This window comes from Camelus ferus, chromosome 10 (genome assembly GCF_009834535.1).
Source record: "Camelus ferus isolate YT-003-E chromosome 10, BCGSAC_Cfer_1.0, whole genome shotgun sequence".
NCBI lineage: Eukaryota > Metazoa > Chordata > Mammalia > Artiodactyla > Camelidae > Camelus > Camelus ferus.
Window position 1 is genome coordinate 47,372,127 of NC_045705.1, and position 21,217 is coordinate 47,393,343.

The following is a 21,217-nucleotide window of genomic DNA, read 5'->3' on the forward strand; positions in this document are numbered from 1 at the left end:
ACATTCCAAGGAGGAATTTTACTTCTTCAAACTAAACTGCAGCATTCTTTGTCCCTTCGGTTCACCTCCTGATAAGAGACATGATGTGAGATGTGATTTACCACTTCACGTAGCAAATAGCTGAAAATTCTGTGTAAGCTCCCTTCTTAGACTGAGCCTCACTCATTTCTGCATCCCTCTCTAGCACGGCTAAAGCAGGCTGTTTTTTGGTGTTTGATAAGTAACTTAAAAAATGTTAGGTATCAGTAAAAACTAAGAACATTCTTGAATTTGGTTTTAAAATAGAGCTCCCTAATTTTCAGGAACTGAAAGAACATGAGGAAAATTCTAATTTCATTGACAACAGCTTTAGGTAATGAAATTTTTGTTGCTACCTCTCTCCCTGTGCAGTTTTTCATTGATTGCTAAAAATGATTCTAACTTATATGTCTTGGTTTCTTCCTCTTTGAAATATTTATACCAATTCTTGAAAAAGGCTGTGACATTATCAGAGAAAAGATATTGTTTTATTTCTTTAAGGGATAGAAGAGTATTATGGCTACATTTGGGAATTTTTAATTTGTATCTTATTTAGTCTGGTGTGCAGTGTGACACCAGTTAATTGTATGTTATTTTGTGGTAACTACATGTTAACTCTGTTGGAAGTAATGGTAATTATACTGTAATTGATATCAGTTCTCCCACATCTTTGGAAAACCATACAATTAACACATATCACCACAGTTGGACACTATCTTTTGTCCTTTGTAATGTTGCCATGTTGGAGTACTATTTTGAATAGGGTCCTAAATATTTTCTTCTTTTAAACTCATTTTAAAAATTCCAATTTTAAAATGATATTTTAATTTTTGTGAAATGAAACATAGTTTCCAAATTTTAATTTTACTTAATCTTGATGAAAGCTTCATTCACAAATAATCAGATGTAGTCTTGGCTTATTTTTATTTTTATTCCTTAAAAAGTCATTTGTGACTTCACATGACTTTATTAGTACTTTCTGTTTCTTAGAGAAGGATAACAATAGAATATGCAAAATCTTGACATCAAGGAGTTAGTGTTTTTCTGAAGAGAGGCCCTCTTCTTACTAGCAGTCTTTGTATTTATGTTATTTTGCTTTCAAACAAAAATGGTTGTATTCTGTGCTAGTGCCACCATAGTGAGTATCAAATTAGGGACACACTTGTGCCAAGTTTAGATGAAAATGTTTTCCCTTGATTTTACTTGCCTCCTTCCTTTGCCTTTCCCTTTCTTTGTGTCCCTTCCCTTCTGTGACTTTTGCCTTTGGTGGAGATGGAATTTCAGAAGTAGCAAATAAATGCTTTCTGGCTAAGTGTGACCGTGGTTTGGTAGGCTTATTTGACAAGTGAATTATCTTTGAGTGATTTCCTTGAGAATATGAATAATTGCTCAAAAAATTTTTGTGACATGGCAAAGTGATTTTACTAATGTGTGCTGCAGTGTAGTTCTCAGGAGTGAAAAAGTTGAATATCATAGTATTATAAGATTTCAGAGCTGTAAGAAACCATAGAGATAAGTTAGTTCAGCTCTCTCATTTTACAGGTGAAGTAATCGGGAACTAGCATGGTTTGTAAAGAGCTCATGTGGTTCAGACAGTTGGGTGGAAGGAGCAGGAGTCTGAGAGCATGTGGGCTAAGTGGTGTGATCCGGATCTGTTGCTGGCCAGCTGTGGGACTTGGGGTAGGCATCCTACTTCTTTGGTCTCTTGTTCTCTCTGAAGGAAGAGACCTTTACATTTCCATCCAGCACTAAAGCTTTCTCATGCCCCTTATTTTTCCTTTTAAGATACATGTTATTTTTGTGGCACACATATTTTTTAAAATTACAGGAAAATCTCTTAGGAGATGTGGTATATTTATATATTTCATAAATTAAAACAAATACATGGTGGTAATACCTTACATTTTTCCATATTTTTGTGTTTATGTTTCTGATAAAAAAATCTTCAAATTTATCAGTTTGCCAGCTAGAATTGAAATAGAAGCTGTATTCTTGAAGAAAATATTTATTCTTGGTTTATATAGCTTAGATGTCTTTTACTTGAATAAACTGCACCTATGTTTCCACAAATAATATTAAAAAGTATACATTGTAAATTAAGTAGGTATCTGAAATCAAGTACCTAGATTTGAACAAGTAGAATTCCTAAGATAATTTTTTAGACGAAGACATTTGCTTAGCTGGCCATTAATTTTATTGTGATATTCTCTGTTCATTTGATAAATGTTAGAATAATAAAGTCTTGCTAGTGGTTTAAGTGGAGATAAAATTCTCCAGTTTTTAAATCATATATTCAGTTTTAATGGGAGTTCATATAATTTTACAATGGAACTTTTTGTGAACTTGTTACTGAAACAAATAGTTAATCAGAGAATATTCAGGAACAAATATGCATCATGCCTCTGTCCAGGAATAAAAAGTTGGAAACCACATAGAAATAGGAGTTGGGCTGCCACACAACTGGATTTGCTTAAATCTAAACACTTTATAACTCTACTTGGGAGTTGCAAACTTATAAATAACCTTGAAATTGGGTAAAACCATATTAGAACCATATGAATGAGACAGAAAGCATTTGGTTAAAGGGGTTCAGTAAGCACTATAATCCTGATGAAACTAATTTAACTCAGTGGCTCCCAAGCCTGAAAAGGTCTCATATCTTCAGAGTTAATGCTACTTTATCATTTATCATTTGATGATCAATGACAAGAGCCTAAGCATATGTTACAGGAGATATACAGGATGCTGTCCTTGCCAGGGGTGTGGAGAGAGGACTTGCTTAGTTTGGTGTACTCTTCAGATCCTGAGGGAAACTTGTCATACATCATTTGGGAATGTTTCTGAAAGCTTCATAAAACATATCCACGAGAAGTTCTGCAGACATTAGTTCCTTTCAGCAGGCTTATGCTGCATGCTTCTGTGCTTACAGGATACAGTCCTAGTCAGAGGTAGAGAGGACTGAGACGCTTTCCCTCCCCCAAAGAACTTATGGTCCAGTGGTTTGTATCAGCCTCCTGCAAGGTGATCTGAACAGCTTATGTCAGTCTTTGATTCTATGACTTGCCTCAAGTATGTATTTCTGGAATTTTGAAAACTTTTGCCTACTCCTTACAAGTCTTTCTTCCCTGTAAGGGAGAACCTTCTCTTTTGAAGAATCCTAGCTCACTAGCTATGGTTGTCAATAGATAGAATCACTTCTAGATCCTATTGGCAAAAACTTCCACAGAATTGTTTCTGAGGCTAGTAGGACCTCATATCTAAAATTCGTTGCCTTATTATTTGATATTTTTTGGCCAGTGACAAGAGCCTTTTATGAACTCACTTAGCATTGTAAACTGACTATACTACAATAAAAAACAAAAAGAGCCTTTTATGACGTAAGAGGCAGAAGTTGCCATTGTATTTCCGTAACAAAATACCACAGACCAGGTGGCTTAAACCACAGAAACTTTTTTTCACAATTCTGGAGGCTAGGAGTCCAGTACCAGGGTGCTGGAAGAATTGGTTTACCCTGAGGTCTCTTTCCTTTGCTTGAAGATGCCACCTTCTTGCTGTGTCCTCACGTGGTCTTCACGCAGCCAGCACACATCTCTGATGTGCCTCTGTATGTCGTGATCCACTCCCTTCATCAGGACGCTTGTCAGAGTGGATTAGGGCCCACCCTAATGGCCCCATTTTAATGTAATCACCTCTTTAGAGGCCCTGTCTCCAAACATGGTCGCATTCTGAGGTACTAGAGGTTAGGGCTTCAACATATGAATTTTAGGAGGACACAGTTCAGCCCTTAACAGCCATCTTTGCTTAATCTGGCTATTCCCAAACTCTTTGAAATTATTTTCTTTGGGATTGCAGACTCTCTTGACCAAATTCTTATGTCTCTGTTCATGTAGTTTCATCTGGATTATCTTCCCTATCTGTTCCTTGTTTCTCTAGAGGAATTAAACTGAAATTAATATTGATTTTGTTTAACATTTTATTCTATTGTCCTATCATAAAATATTAGCATTACTAATTAATTCCAAGAATTAATTACTAATAATGGATCGCTCAGCAATGTAAAAGTGTGTAAGAAGACTATTTGAAGGTGGTGGTGGTTGAGCTTTTAGGGAAGATTTTTGTAGAGCCCTTTTGAATAATAATAGCTAGGCAGACTTCCTATATTTCAGCACTAAGCCGACCCTGACCAGATCACTCTTACAGTTCAATCAATTTACATATCTTCCCTTGTGTTTATCTACCTTTTAATTATCTGTATCTCCTTGTTTTCAAAAAAGAGCTGAAAATTAAATTAAATTAAATTTTAAATTAAAATTAGTTAAATTTTAAATTAAAATTAAGATTAAAAAAAGAGAAGGAAATAATTTTAACAGCATTATCGGGATTTGGCAACCAAAGTGCCTAGTATGTGCCAACATTGTGAGAGACACTGATAATATAAAGATACAAAGATATGGACACCACACCTTAAGGGGTAAATTGGGGAGATGTGTAAACAGACATATAAACCAATAATTATAATGCATTTTGCTACAAACATGGTGTAGTGGTGAAACAAAAGAGGAGGTGACACTTTCTGCCTGGAGCTGGTGGAGGGCAGTCTACAAAGGATTTTGTCCAGGAGAGATGCTTTAATTAGGCCTAGAATGGACTAATTATGATGTCATCCGTCAGTAAAGCCAGCTCAGATAAGGTTGTACAAGCTGTACAGAGAAGTTTCGTTGTCCTTATGCAGATGGTGGAGAGTATCTGAGGGCTTATAAGTGGAGGAAAACAAGATCCAGGTACTACATCGTTAACTTAGGTCGAGTTTAAATTTAGGTCTGAGATGCTCAGCAGCCAAGAAAAAAGGAAAGCATCTTTGGTTATATAGTTGTGCTGTTGATACAGGAGATTGGATGTTGGCCTTTAGATCAGGGCACTATCTTCATTAGTATTTAGCTTTGAAACATTTAGCAAACACTAAATAACATCTTTAACAGAAGTGGACATTTTGTGAGCTGCTTTATTTTTGCAGAGCACTCATACATACAATCTCTTATTTAATTATCACAACCCTGTGGCATGAGAATTTCCTATTCCATTTTACAAATGAGGAAACAGGCTCAGAGAGATCACGTGGAAATTATGCTGTTGAGTTATGATTATAAATTCACCTTAGCACAAATACCAGTCTCAATTTTAGTTAAGTGACTTAAATATAAAAAGTTCTTTTTGAGACTTACTTTCTTCTCTTATAAAACTGATAGCAATAGTAATATGTTTCCTTGTAGGTGTTAGTGTGAGGGTTAAAGGAAACACTCATTGGAAAGAGCCTTTCACATAGTATATGATCAGTAAATGGCACCCTTTCCTACCTCCACTCTAATACATGTATTTGTGCTGTAGAGGCAAACACAGTTGGAAAACTTAGGACTTCAGTGATTCATGAGTCCTAGCACAGTTTTGGTGTTAAGAGTGTGTTAAAAGTTAGGTATTTAACAATGGGGTTCATTACCTCATTCCTCCTAGCTGGAGTCTTTTGCATCATGATGACTGACTCTGGGACCATCAAAATATCACTATGAAAGTAAATTCCAGTGCCTCCAAAATAACTCCTTCCAAAAAAAGCATCACCTTTTAAAAAGTACATGTGGTTACTTTCCAGTGTAAAGCTTACATTTTTGATCCTTCATTAAATACTAAATTTATAATAAAGGATGTAAAATAAGGGCTAATAAAGTGATAGCTTGTTAAGTTCTTTAAAAGGAAACCACATGTATGCTTAAGTAGTTATTTCTTGAGAATCATATCATGGCCAAGATATGTCCAGAGCCAGGAATTAGACCAAGTCTTTCAGAGTAAGGTACAGACTCTCTCTCAACATTATACTTAGCATTGTCCTATTTAAAAACAAACAAACGCAAAAAAAAATTTATTTTTAAATGTGTACTGCTTTTTAAGCTAAGCACTTGTGGTGGGTATTGTCCTCTTTTTGCCCATGTTTTGCAGACTCTGCCAAGATGCAAGTGTTAAGCTAAAGAAATTCCAAGTCAGACTCAAGACCCTCTTCTTCATTTTGTTATATAGTTAAATTGCACTCTTCTAAAATGACTCATTTCCCTCTTTTACAAATTATTTATGGTATTTTTCTGGATTTCCTTGTTTTGATTACTATTACTCAAAGAAACATCATCAATACAGTGTGGTGTGTTGAGTCTAAACATCTTTTTCACAAACTTGAAATGTTAGAAAATTAGTAGTTCGTGTTCCTTTTGTACTCACTTTGATTTATGTGAGTAAATCAGTGAGGTGGGCTTGTAAAAGACCTGTGAGAATTTATGGACACTAATGCTAAATGCAGTGTGACCTAGATAGAAAAGGGGCAAGGCACAATCCTGGCTTGAAAACTCTTTGGATTTTGTTGAGGGAAACTTGGTGGTGCACATGAGTCAAAAGTTCAAGTCTTTAACATAGTATGTAACTAGGGGCTAATTATAGAGGGAAGGCTAAAAATTTATATATACCAGAGAGCAGATAGGTCAAAGAGGCTGTAGAGTTCACCGACAGCTTGGGCTTTTCAGTATGCATAGGACTTGGCAAGGAAGCAGCAAGAAGGCAGCATCATCCTAGCAGGCATGAGGGAGAGGAAGCAGGCCCGATCCTGTTATTGTCATGAGAAGGCCAGTTACTGTCCACCAAGAACAAAGGATGCATTTGATGAGAGTTGTAGGAAACTGAGTTTAAAAAGATGTGTGGGGAGCAGGGTATGAAGGACCTTGAAAACCAGGTAGAGGAGTTTGGGTGAAATGCAACAGAAAAAAAGAAGCCATGGAAGATTTTAAATCAAAGCCATGAAGTAGAACCTTCTGAGGAGTGAGAGGAGATGGTCAGGGAGGGCAGCGTCCAGGATCAGGCAGACCAGAGCCGAGGTGCGGCAGGGATCTACCTGGGAGTGCAGGCCTGTGCTGGTGTGGTCAGTGATGGCACGAGGCCATGGGGGACAGGGATCGGTGCAGGAGGCTCTATAGGAGAAGATTTAGCAAGCTGGGAAGATTTACTGGTCATAGAGGGGTGAGGACCTCTCTTTACTGACCAGTTGGTATTGATGTAAACAGAGGACGGGAATGGAAGTTGTGTAAAGGGATAGCTGCTTTTGCAGGGAAGTCATTACTTTCAGGAAGAGGTTTTCCTGGATTGGAAAGATGCAAACGCTTAGAGCTGGGATGAAAGGACTTCTTTTGTACTCGACAACTTAGCAGCTAACTTTGAGGATAGATGATATCTCAGAATATTGTGATAGCCTTAGAGAATTTCTATTCATAATGCATGTTTGTGTTATTTCTCTTAGAAAACTGCTTCAGGAATTCACAAAAACATGACTGGTGGCACTGCAGTATTAACTTTCCCTGCAAAATTTCTTATTATTGCAAATTTGAAATGTTTTTGTCTTTAGTATTTAAATATGTATTTTAGGATATAACAGCAGAATTCTTATTTGCTTAAAAAAAGATTCATACCACATAGAAGATGGGTGGTTCTAAATTTGTAATTACATGAGCATAGAATTTCCTATTTGCTATCTTCTATATGCTGAAGTATAATGTATATAATATGTATGCATTTGTATAAGATACTATAAAATATTCATATAAAAATATATACAAATATTCTATGAACAGAATATTTGAAAGCCATTGTAGAATCTGCTGATTATGATGCATCTTACATGTGAAAATAACATGAGATAATTATTTTTTACCCATTTTAACTGCCATATAAGTAATGGCCTCTTAGATGTGTGTTCTGTGGCTGCTACGAATGACCTTGTATTCAGACATTCTTTAGAAATGAGCTTTGAATACAGGTTGGTAAAGTGCCTCTCATTTAGACCATTGAAATAAAATACATCACATCATTGTCCAGCCGTGTCGGCCTGTCAAATGAAATGTATTTGTTTGTAAGGCAACAAACAAAAAGCCTCTCTCAGCATGTACAGTTTTCCACTTTGGTTTGTGGGAAAGAGGACCATGCTGAAATCATTTGAGGTGTGGTGTAGGTTGGTCAGTCTTGAGAATCCAGAGGGAGGGTGCCCCGCACATCGTTAGTTTTCTCATGTTGTTTTTCGGGAGATGGCTGTAATCAGTCATCTCGCATATGGTCTGAAAAAGGCTTGTCTCTCTGGCTAGCAAACTGTTATTTAAGTACACAATCCACTCTACTACTGAAACAGTTTTGCCAAACTTATCCAAGTATTCTCACATGCTTAAAGATGGTATAAATATCATTTATTGCTAGCAGTTTTCTTCAGACTATATGGAATGTCTTCCTGCTGCCTGATCTAAGTGTCCCAGTTTACATTATGGCCTTTACTGCCTCTGTTTGATGGAGTGATCAGTAAAAATTTAATGACACTATAAAATAATAAAAATGTCATTAATTTACCACGGATCTTGGATGCAGTGGTTGTAAAGTTACATTAATAAACAGAATATTTTTTACAACAAAAAGCATTGTTACGTGGGAACGTATAAATAACACACATAAATTTAAGAGCAATTTTACTGTTAGCACACACATTATTATGGAATAGCCAATAAGTGTATAAAACATAGTATATAAAATTTTATTAAAATATACTGTGCACATCAAAAATTCAGCTTTTATCTAAGTGCAAAGAAAAGCCATTATTGTGTGCTTACTGTTTCATTGCTGTTCTTTCCCCATATCACAATTTTACATTTGTTGCCAGTAAGAGGAAGTTGATTTTTTTTTCCTAGATGAAAACAAACCTCTGTTTTTTTTTTTTTTTTTTAGTTACCTCAAATTCATTCTGTCTCTCCATCGATGCAAAGACAGACTTGATCAATCTTGCCATGGTAGGAAGGGAAAAGTTGCTAATTTAATGCAAAGTTAAAAATAATGCCTGAGGAATTGAATGGTTTGTTCAGTGACTCTGGAAATAAGGGATAATAATGCAGCAGTCTATCTGTCATCAGTGCGGCTGCCCCGTCATTGACTCTGATAATATGTGAAGATGATGGATGCTACCGTCTTGTGGCTTGTAACATTTAACATTCATCAGCTCTCACTAAAGGGGGCTTTATCATTTAAATATCTTTATTTAATATGCAACATCTACCTCATACATCATAATTTCAAAGCACTTAGAGAGCCAACAATCCTACAACACAGCAGAGCTGACTTTAATTTTTTTCAATAACTTTTATGTTGCCTGCATGTTTGTGACTGACAATGCATAAGTAAGTGTCTGATCACATCGCTGCATGTAAAATGTACATTTCACTGTCATCATGAAGGTTGGGGATTTTTCCCGCGTGGGGGGCGTTGAGATTAAATTAGCTTTGAGGTGATCTCCAAAATATCTACTTGGGAACTGTGTATGTTGTGAGAGCTAGTTCAAGTGCATGGAAAACTTAGATTACGAGCTTGCTGCCCACAGCCTGTATTTGTTCCATATAGGGGCATACCCATTGGAACTTAATGGCCAAAAGTTGAGACCTCTTGGAACTGAAGTATCTTTGAACTTCTTTCTGTGCCCATGTCCACATCCTGTATTTACTAGACTCATGTTCAACCTCACTGGTAAAATCTTTGCTTAGCTCAGCTGCCCAGAGCTAACTTGTAGACATCAGGCTCTCTTATCTTATGGTTATGTGGCTGGCAAATAAATATTCTGAGCTATTCTTTGAAGAAAAGAAGGAAATCTTCTGGGAGACTAGGTAGAAATTTATATGAAAGGGCATGGCTTTGCAGGGCCCTTCTTTAATCTCAAACACAAGTGCTTAATATTACCAAATATAAAATGCAGCCCACTGCCCAAAACAATTTTTATCATTGATTTATTTTCTGCCTATTTAACAAGTGTTTCATGGGATATTCTTCCTTCACTTCTACTCTGTCAAAATATTGATGTTTTATAAGGAAAGTATCTCTGCAGAGAATTTTTTTTTCAATGAAGTCAGAAAAATGTATGACTTCAAAGACACTGTGAATGTGTTGTTGAATGTTCTGAATGTTTTTTGTTATGATTAAAAACAAGCTGATACTACTGAATTGTGAGTGCACTTCATTTTTTATAAAAGAAAAGATATTATCATCATGTAAGCTTTGTTGTCTTAGGATTTTACAAACCATGGCATGTAATTTTCCCTCTTCTCCTTCCTTGTCAAAATATTGATATTCTTTCAGGAACTTTATTTTTTTTTACTGAGAATATTTTCCGGTAAAATCAAAGAGAATGAATGACTAGAAAGATACTTTAAATATGCATATTGATAGGTAGCACGGTCTGTTGATTTTCAGAGAAAGTTGTTTTTCCCCCCATGAAAATACAGCTAAAGGTTGTTCTTCCAAGAAGATTGCAGGTGTCACATCAAAACTCCTTTTGCATTTAACATAGGGAAAGCATTCACACGCAAATATTTGAAATGCGAAACAATGTGGTAAAACAAAGGTTGAATATTTTGCTTTCCCTGGTACTACTCATCTTCACTTTAATTCTTTTTCTTTACATCATGACAACCGAAAGTGCTACTCAAAAATAGAAATTGGCTGATTAAAAGCAGCTGTCCGCCCGTCCCCCCGCAATGTGTGAAACTCCCACATGGCTTGTGGTTGCTTTTTGTCGTGGCCTGCATCTGGGTCAATTTGTTCTCGTGCAGCAGTATTTTAATATAAGGAGATATTGGGGAACCGTACCTAATTTGCTTTTTATTTTCATTCTGTTTTTTTATAAGTATCGTATTTCAGAAGTTTCCCCACATACCGCTACTGTAACTAGTTAGTATTACCCGGTGGGGGAAATTCATGATTATAATTTTGTTGCAGATCTTTCATAGAAATCATGCTAGATTAAAGCAAGGTTTATGCTGTGTTTTCTTCCAACACAGATTTCAACGTATTCTATGATGAAGGGGAACTGGAAGACTTCCTGCACAATTTGACTGATGGGAATTAATTATAGAAATATAATGATATTCAAAAATAATCATATTAGAAAGCACAAATGTAGTGAGACTGTACAAATGAGACACAGCCTCTATCAAGTAATTGTATGTTTGCTCTTTAAGAATATTTCCAAGTTTCTAAACATCTTACAGAAGAGAACGCTCAGAGTGTTTCCATCTAATGCCGAACATGCTCAGTACAGAACTAGGTCATTGAACAATAGACTGAACAGCAATCAGCACTCTACTGCTGCATAATGCATTAAGTATAACATGCAGAAACCATTCCCGGAGCTGGAAGCTGCTATTTCATGTCTGTAAATTCAAGCTGACATGACGTTTAATATTGTTTCATAGTAATGAACAACAAGGTCTCATTCATTCATAAGCACAACACAAAGCCAAGTTGAATCTGGAGAGTAGCAAGGAGGAGAGAAGGGGCACACACTGCTGTGCTTCTGCAGACAAGAACACCATGTTAATGATGGTCAGTGAGCCCTCTGCTACTGATCCAGAGAGCTGCAGAGGGAGAGTTCATTGTGATGTTTCAGACTCCTGCTCCTAGAAGGACAGGCTAACAAGTAAAACATCTTTGGGTTTCCCTACTATAGCGGCAGAAGTATTTCTAGGAATGATGTCCTCCGTCAGTTTCACTTCCCAGGAAGTTACAGTTGAAATTCCTAGGCAAACTAATAGTATCAATGGCATCGTGGAGTCTGCCTGCTTTGAGATGTTTGTTTTTGAAATCTTCTTGCCTAAAATTCTGATTCGTATTTTTCCAGGAGTACCAATGCAAAGTTTGATCTCTCAATGGGAAATTTCCTCTCCTATTAAATAATAGTATATTTTAATGGAAACTGCCCTTTCAAGTTTTGTACTTTCTCGATTGCATTCCTTTTAGATTACTGGAGCAAATCCAGCAGGGAGAAGATGTGCAGTACAGCCCTGGCAGGTTTCCTGTCGCAAATTTTCTTTCCTCACAGGTACTACAGTTTAGGTGCTGTTGGCCCTCTCAATGCCACAAACAGGCTTTAGCAAAAGATTTTCTGAGCCCAAGTTGGTCAGAAATAATGTTTATAAATTCAAATCTTATCCATTAAGCAAGATAGAAACTGGAAGGAAAAAGTGGCTGCTCTGGAAGCTAGAATAAGCCTTTGATTATTCTTTCCTCTAGGAAAGAACACGCTTTGAGAATCTGGGGCCCCAGTTAACAGGAAAGTCAAGTGAAGATGGAAAGCTGGGCCCAGGTGTCATCGACCTCACTCGGCCAGAAGATGCAGAGGGTGAGTGGCTTTTCCGTAGCTTTTTCTGCAGCTCCGTGTGTTTCTAAGGGTGTGTCAGAGTTAGGGGTAGGATCTTTATGGCCTTTCTTGGGAGTCACCTCTTAGGTTTCCTTGGCAAAGCAGAGGAGATGTTCGTCCTCATTATATGTTACAGTTCAGGACGCTGAGATTTAGCTAGATCCTATGTTACTGAGCACATAACAATCCAAATATTTCAAGGTTCTATTTTTAAGTTTTAAACTAAAAGAACCCTCTACATTCCAATGAACAACAGAATTCTGCGTTTCTTCCACCTCACTGAATTCTTGTTAAAAAAAGGACAAACATACACAGGAGGACTTTTTAGCCCCAAATCAAGAGATTCCCAGGTGCAATGGAACTTATTAGGAAACTAAATGATAGTGTGCAGCAGATTTAGCATAAAATTAAAAATTGCTTGGGCCAGATTCAGCCTGTGTCTGGGCACTAACCATTATAAAGTCTTTTGAAAGTCTGGAGGGAAAGACCAGTGTTACTCTCAGTGTGTTTACCCACAGGACTGTCAATGCCTGTCCGCTCCTCTTCCCTTTTTGTTTGTTTGTTTTAAACGCACAAGCAGCAAATCAGCAGAAATTGCTCCCCAGAGGCTGGGTGCAATTTATGAGTTAGGTCAGCACTTCAGTAGTAATGTTGCCTGGTTATTTACTGTGTCATCACAGAGTAGGGACTGGTTTTCCCGTTAGCTGTTCCTTTGGCAGAATCCCTCCCACCAGTCAGGGAAGATTAATTTGTTCTCTTCAGAGTAACACAATACTTTATCCATCTCGGGTCCCAGCTGAAGTCCTTCTTTAGCTTGAGAGGAAGAATTCTACTGTTATTCCTTTTACTGGCAGGATTTCATCCAGGACCCTAATCCCTTGAAAACACACGAAGACATTTCATAGCAGCATCTGAACTAGGCATGGCTTCTAGTGATAGCTTGGGGCCATCCTAGGCAGTTCAGAAATCCCTGGCATGAGCACTAAGAGATGGGTAGTATCAGACACTAGGAAGCACTTCAGGGAGTTCTCAGAAGGCAGATTTTTCATACCAGTAGGAGAGACTAACGTTTAATGATAGTCCAGGGGCCAAGGTGTTAAACTCTGATTGGTATGTGGGGGGAGGGGGAGGGAAAGGGAGGGAAGAGGAAATGGAAAATGAAGAGGCAGAGGAGCAGGAAAGGAGGAATAAAGAGGACTCAGAACCAGAAATACACTCACTGTCTTCCATGAAAAATGTGTGCTGAGGGCACAGTGCCACTGACGTTTTTACAGGCACTTACAAGTGCAGGGTTTTTCCCCCGGTGAAGACTGAGATTCTGCGGTCTAGGGAGTTATTCAGGTCTGGCCCATCTCAATTTTGTTGGAAGATTGTACTGTGGAGTACCTATATCTTTAACCAGACACAATGAAATAATACTTTTCATCACTTTGGTGTATTCAGTCTGTTCATTTTTTCATAAACTAGGAGTTACATCTCCTTGTCCTTGTTCTAACAAGATTTTTCTTAATCTGTCATTCACCTTTCTTCATTTGGTTTCTTTCTTAACTGTATAATGGGTATGAATATAGTTATTTACCTCTCCCTAGTGCTGATAACCTAGTTGATGATGGCATTTGCTTGGTAAGTTAAAAATCATACTTTGAGTTATTAACCATTATGAAAAGAAAAAATGAAAAAACAACTGTAAAGAAACATACTGTATAGAAATATCTTTGGGAATTCCATTCAATACCCAGGTTTTCTGAATCCAAACCAATTTCCTGGTTACTCTGCTTTTTTTAAGCAAACATTTATCAAGCACTTACGTGCTAGAGAACGTGCTAGACTTTTAGTGCATATTTTCTCATTTAAATCATATACAACTCTGTAAAGAAGGTATTTTTCTTCCATTTTACAGATGAGAAAATTAAGGCTGAGAATAATTGACTTGCCGCAGGTCACAGAGCTAGTAAGGCTAGAGCTGGGAGTTGATCCTGGGCAGCCTGACTCCAGAGCCCCAGACCCGAAGCACTGTGCTGTCCTGCACCCCCTGTACATACAGATACACATGCGGTGCCTTCATTTCTCTGAACAAACTCCTTGTGACCTTCCTCAGTATGGCCCATTTCCTCTCCCCTAAATATAGCAAGTCATGCCATGCACCAGCTCTCGTGTTACTCTGTCACACACAGCAGCAATGCCTGACGAGTGTAATCGTAGAAGGGCTGTAGTGGCCCAGGAGCTTAAGGAGCGTGTGAAAATCTCCCTTCCGAAGCTTGCCCAGAGCTGCCATTGAGACCTCGTGTGCTTTTGGGGGACTGTGAGTTCATGAATGGAGTCAGGTTACCTGCTCTAATACCGACAGAAGTGCAGTGCCTTTGTGAGGACTGCTGGGATGGGCAGCAGCCTTCTGCTGACTTCAGGATATTTCCTGGCGTCTGTTCAAGCGTATGCTGATTACAAAGCCTGCTGGAGTTACAGTTCATCTTAAAGTCAGAGTAGATAACAGGTATGCATAATACCTTCTGCACTTTGCTCCTCCATATTTCCCTTATGAGGAGGAGGAAGGAGGGACTGAAGTGAAAGAATACCTAAAAAATCTGTTCACTCCTTCAGTCAGTCTGTGGGCTGAAAACAAACAGACAGACATTTCTTGAGTGCCTGGTCTGTGTGCCAGTCCCTAAATCAGACACTGGATAAACCAAAGGAAGCAAAACAAATATGTTCCTGACCTCTTGGAACTTAAAGTCTAGTGAAGGAAGACAGAAGATTAAAAGGAAAATGCATACAAAGATAAGACAGATATAATTATCACTGAGAAAATTGCTAAGAAAATTAAGCCTTTGTTCCCCACAGAGATTCCGAGTGAAAGCTACTTAGGTGAGATCGATCCATTCGCTGCTGAGTTTTGCAGATTTTGCCCAGGATGTCTTCTTCCCTTCTTAGTCCACCCATCATCATCTCCATGCTTCCTCTGACTTTGGACCAACAGTTAATTTTTTTTCCAGCTTTATTGAGATATAATTAACATATATATAACATCGGTGCAAATTTAAGGTGTCGACCTGATGATTTGTTACACGTATGTATTGGGAAATGATTACCACAATAAGGCTAGTTAACACCACACTTCACAAGTTACCTTTTTTTCGATGAGAAAATTATAAAACTACTCTCTTAGCAGCTTTCAAGTATATAAGACACTGTTCTTATCTATAGTCACCCTGTTGTGTACTAGATCCTCAGTATAACTAGTTTATTCCCTTCGACCAGCATCTCCGCATTGCCCCCATGCCCTAGTCCCTGAAAGCCATAATTCTACTCTCTGTTTCTGAGTTCAGCCTTTTTAGATTCACACATATGTGAGATTGTGTAGTATTTGTCTTTTTCCATCTGACTTCACTTAGTGTAATGCCTTCAGGATCCATCCATGTTGTTGCAAATGGCAGGGTTTCCTTCTATTTTTAATCGATGAATAATATTTATATCACATACTATTATATAATAATATGTAATATAAATATATACATTCATAATATATAAATGACAAATATATCATCACATGAATAATATGTATATAACATTTTCTTTATTCCATTCATCTGTTAATATATACTTAGGTTGTTAAATGTCTTTCCTATTGTGAATAATGCATAACAATAACTTTAAGGGATTATGCCCTTTTTCCTTTTTCACCCCATTCTCCTTTATTGCTTCTGAAGTGACTAAAGTAAGCCTGGCTTACAAGGAAAATGTTTGCCAGTTGTAAAAATGCCGGTATCGCTCAGTAAGCAACTTGTAGACCTGTTTCATAGTTTTGAGCGTGGAAGCAGCAAGGGAAAGGTCACCAAAAGAGGCAGCTGTGCATGTGTATTAACCACTCATCAAAAATCAAATGACAAAACCATACGCCAGGAAAACAGAAATTAAAAATATAAAAGGCAAATGTCTTCAAAATTTTATTTTTAAAGTCCAGCTGTTATTTGGCTTGAATATGACAAGACAGCATTTCTTGTTCATCATGATATTTATAAAACTACCAATTCATTGGTGCTGGGGGCTTAGGAAACATGTTTAAGGTTTGTTACACTTTGGAGCATTTGAAGGCTTTATATGTATTGAGTACACAAAATTTGTTAGGTCCTGTGTAAGGCATGTAAGAAAGGAAGGACTCAATTAGTTGAGTCTGTCACCCTGCATTAAGAATGATGAACAGATGTTCAACTTTTTATGGACTTTTCATATGGCATTTCCACTCTCCTCATTCTTCTTAGGCAAGAGTTCAGTTCTTGTCCCAACTCTCTCCTAATTTCAGGGTCACTAAGTATAGCAGAAAGGGCTCTGGCCTGGTTATTGGGATATTTGGCTTAAAGTTCCTTTGCTAAATGAAGGCAAATAAGTGACTAATGCCTCTGGGCTTAACTTTCTTTATCTTTTAAAAGAAGTATGTTGGATTCCATTATCTCCAGGGTCCCCTCCAAATCCAAGATTATTACTAGGGTCTTCATGAAATACAGAGTGTGTTTCTTATAAGAAAGGTGATCTGTCCACGATACCTTCCACTCAGTATTTTTTTCAGGGAAATAAAAGAGGAGACTAATAATACCTTTGAGAGTATGTTTGCACCACTTGCTGAATCGTGTTTTCAAGTCCCTTGATCTTTTCTTTTTACTGATGAGAAGATCTCTCTAGTAGCATTTCCTGATTACCTTTCACAGATGGAGCCCCGCTCTTCTTTTCCTTTCCTCTCCTTCTTTTCCCCTGGCAACCATAGTTGTAGCTCGCCTTCTTTTTTATGTTCTTTCCCTCCTATTTCTTCCCCCTCACACACCTGGGGTCCCTAAAGGGATACTGTTCTTTTTTTCTGTTTCACCAAATAGTTTGGGTAAGAAAGTATTCCTCTAACACTTCTTTTACTTCTCAAATTCAGTTTTTGTGTCCCAGCCTCGGAGGGAGGCCACACCTCATTTTGATGTGGGGCATAGTGGAGCATGAGCTCTGGGAGGAATGAGCTCTGAAAGTGATTAGTATTAGGCAGGCTTTTGGACCCTGGGTTGGAACTATAATGATGTGCTGTCTTCCATGTATTAAAAACTTGCATTGATTTGAATGGAAATGGATATGTGCACCAAGAATAGCCCCTTTTAGAACTGTTGCTCTCAGAGTCTCAGATTTGCTTAGAAAGGTTTTATAGATTTGTACTGAGTTTGTGAATTGGATCCCAGCCAAGATGGCCCTAACCCTTCTGAAAGCTTCATTTTTTATTTATTTATTTTTGTGTGTGTGAACTTCTGATTGCTTCTAAGTTCTAAATCTCAGGATAACTTTATTATTGTCAACTTAAGCTCTCTGTTTATAGACAAATAACAGAGACTGCAACTTTTCCTCTTTTTCCCCCAAAATGCACCATGTCTTCTCTTAAAAATTCTGCTTACCCTTTGATCCATACTCTGGGAAATCTTTGAAGCTTTTCTCATTTCCTTTCCCCTCCCTGCATCCTTACTCATGGTAGAAAAGGAAGATTGACTCAGTGATACATGGCTCATTCAAGGCAGCAGAGGCAAGCTGCAGCATAATCTGGGGTGGGATTTAAAGGCTACATCTGCTTACGCTTTGGAATGTAAAGGTCATTATTAGTTCAAGCCCACCAGAATATAGTGTTTCACATCACAACACTTAGATTCTCAGAACTGGAATAAAGGAGAGACGTAATCAAATGTACAATTCCATCCAAGACATCCCTTTTTACATCCCAGACAAGTAGTCATCTCACTTCTGTTCAAATGCCTCAGTCTAATGACAGAAAACTGACTACTTCTTGAGAAGTTCATTTCAGTTCTGATTATTAATTCTTTGTTATTTGTCTGCTTCCTTGTAACTTCTACCCATTGATTCTCGTCTGACTTTTGGATTCCAACAAGATAAAACTTAACACTTCTCCACATGTCTCCCCTTCAGGAAACTTAACTTCGCGTCATTCCACCCTAAGCAAGTCATCTTCTTTCCCTGAATGTTCTCAGCCGTAGGTGAGGAAGTTGGGCTAGATGACTTCTAGTCAATAGTTTTTTTAACTGTTATTCTACTGCCTTACAATTGAAATAATTCACCTTCAATTCAACTAGGAGGTAAAAAGTTTCAATTAGGGACCATGCCATCTTTTAAATAAGTGAAATTATTATAGAAATATATCCAGGATGAGACATCTTTGTCCAATAAGGTGTCCAAGTACTAGAGTATACACCAGGAATAAAAGATGAGGAATTATACTGTTTAAAGACCCGTGTAAATCAGAAGGGAGCACTAACCAGAGCCTTGCTGTGGGCTTATGGGTCTGCCCTTTCAAAGCTGCCGAAAACAGTGTTTCCAGGCAGCTCAGTGAAATGAATAAGTGAAGCAGTCTATATGCAACCAGCAGCCTGAGGTCTGAGGCCAGGACGGGTGGCCTGGAAGACCCGAGACATGGTAAGGACTGAGTAACAGCTTCCCAGGCTAGGAGATAAGCAGAGTTCACAAAGCCCTTGGCTCTGGACTAACTCTGTTGTATGAGTATCACAAAAATGTATTTTACTGTGGATATAAACAGTTTTAGAGGATCCTGTGCACCAGTTTATATCAGCACTATATATAAAGTGCAGCTCTCTTAAACAAGCAAATAAACTTCTCTTAAAGAAATATATTTGCTGTGACTTAAAAGCTCCCAAATAACTTTTAATGTTGGTTGAAAACAATTTCCATTGAACTCTCCAAGTGATGGATAGTCCTGATGGGACAAGAGAGTGAAATGTCAAGATTCTTGTATAACTCCATCCTCTAAGACTCCATAAAGGGAGCTCAGAGTTGCTTAAGCTAGAAAGCCCAATCAAAGACCTAGCCTTCCTTTAGGGAGGAACCTAGCCCTGTCCAATAGCTGGTTTCTCAGTGAGCTGCCTTCTCTGAAGAGGTATCACTGACAGTGTATATAATCACCACGCACACACACAAAATTATCTAGTTTTCTGGGTGAATATCCTCTGTTCTGGGGAAGAAATGCTTGTCTGTGCCATTACTGAATCACACAGATTGCTACAGCAACTGGGCGACAAAAGATTTAACACCATCTATCGTGAAAATTAGACCCAAGACAAGAGCAGCCGGCATGTGTTCCCAGTGGGACTGCAGAATCAGTCTGTGTTTCCTCAGCAGTATGTACGTCTGCTTCCCATAAACCAACACATTAGACTAAACCCTGGCTGATAGAGGTCTATCTGCCATGTTTGGACTGACTGTGTAGCTTTCGAGGTGTGGAGCTCATCTAATTCCCTGTCCCAGAACCCTCTTCTCTCGGCAGCAAGAGCTACTTGACTTCCCATCTGCAGGCTCTGGAATCCAGCCCAGCCTTGGGCTGGTGCAGCGTAAAGAGCATCAGGCCAGTTTGGTGCGCTCTTTAAATTCTCTCCGCTTAGAGTCAGGACTGAATTTGAGACCAGCCTTTTATTTTCTTTTCCTGATTGGTCTTTTCCTTCTTTTCAAGTTATGATAACTGCGCTTCTGACTTATTCCATAAAGTAGATACCCACCAGCTCTCCCCTGTGTTCTGTTACTGAATTCCTTCCTTTTTTTTTCTTTAATTAAGAAATTCTTATCTTCAAATATCTCCCTCTTTTAGGTTCATCATTTCATTTTACTCTGCTTGTCTATCACTGTTTGCTCACACACACTATCTGTCATTTCCTAGTCTTTAGAGGTGGTTCTCTGTACCCTGAGTCACCAGTACTGATAGCCAGGTCTTTCCAGTCAGGATCTGTCTCTACTCAGAGTCCCCCAGTTTCAGTTTTACCCACATGTTTAAGTTGTAATTTACTGATTATCTTTTTTGTACATAGCACTGTTATGGGCACGGAGAGAATGATTTTTTAAAAGATGGACTATACTGTATTCTCCAAGAGCTAGTAATATAGCTGGGATAATAATATTAGCATACACAGAAAGCAGAGCAGCCTAAGGTGTTGTGTGTTTAAGTACATCATTAGAGAAACAGAAAAGAGTGCTGTTTAGAAAAGAAGGCTACAGTGCTTTGTAGACAGCAATAATTCTGGAAGGCCTGATAGGAATATAGCTGGGGATAAGCCTAGGTTTGGGTTTTAAAAAGAGGAGAAAAACTTTCAATTGAGGGAATAAACCAAACAGACACAGAAACGGTAAAGCACATAGACATTCATAGGAAGTTGCAGAAGGGAAGAGTCACTTCTCATCTCTGTGTTCTCCACCAAGCCCAGTACAGACCCTTCTACATGTTCGTACTCAGTAAATGTTTGTTGAATTGTACATGTTGTAAAAATAGCTGGGTTGCGTATTATGGAGGGTCCTGAGTGTCAGGCTGAAGAATTTGGACTTTGCTACCAACTAAACAGACATTAGCCTTTAGTTGTTCAAGACTGTCTTAGATTATGTATAGAGGTTAAAAATAATGGAAAAGCAGCAGTTAGGTTAGCCTTGGCAATCTGTTAGTCTCTATATTCCTCTGTTCTCTTTAAATGTCCTTTCAGAGGGGATATTCAATGGGTGTCTTTTCGTGTTACATCATGAGAGAGCTGAGTAGGTGTTAGGAGGGTTTCATTCAAGTCACATTAAAAATGCCCTTTTTGTACCAAATAAAAATAAATAAGTAAATAAAAATACCTTTTCCCCCCTTGGGTAGAATGCTCATTTACGTGTAATTTCACCTTGCTGTGACTGTTTGATGTCTTGCAGCTCAGTCTCGTTCTTTTGCCTCTCACTAGAGGAGAGTAATTTTTTTCCAGTTATTTTGTTCAGTGGCTACTTACCCTTAGACCTGATGCCCCAGATTAGGTCGTGGTACCAGAGGGAAGAGATTGTATAAGAATCCATAGGCATTTACGCTGTATTGTAGACTGTTACATTTAGGAGTAGGCTGTAAAAAGTAACTCTGAACTAAAACTTAATATCCTAGGTCTCAGCCCTGGAGAGAAG

The 21,217-nt window shown here is 38.1% G+C and overlaps 1 protein-coding gene and 1 long non-coding RNA gene across 28 annotated transcripts in view; one reads left to right on the forward strand and one right to left on the reverse strand.

The window, feature by feature from the left end:
* Positions 1 to 21,217, forward strand: part of SOX6 (SRY-box transcription factor 6) — a 556,391-nt gene that overhangs the window by 500,338 nt on the left and 34,836 nt on the right. For all 27 annotated transcript variants that reach the window (XM_032488948.1, XM_032488938.1, XM_032488944.1 and 24 more), the window contains one exon: positions 12,139 to 12,247. In XM_032488948.1, the coding sequence (XP_032344839.1) occupies positions 12,139 to 12,247 (109 nt within the window). The remainder of the gene's footprint in view (positions 1 to 12,138; positions 12,248 to 21,217) is intronic.
* LOC116666432 lies at positions 2,811 to 20,347 on the reverse strand. Its single transcript, XR_004323279.1, has 3 exons — positions 20,263 to 20,347; positions 14,856 to 14,857; positions 2,811 to 2,821 (listed from the first exon to the last, which is right to left on the reverse strand). It is a non-coding gene; the product is annotated as an uncharacterized LOC116666432 (long non-coding RNA).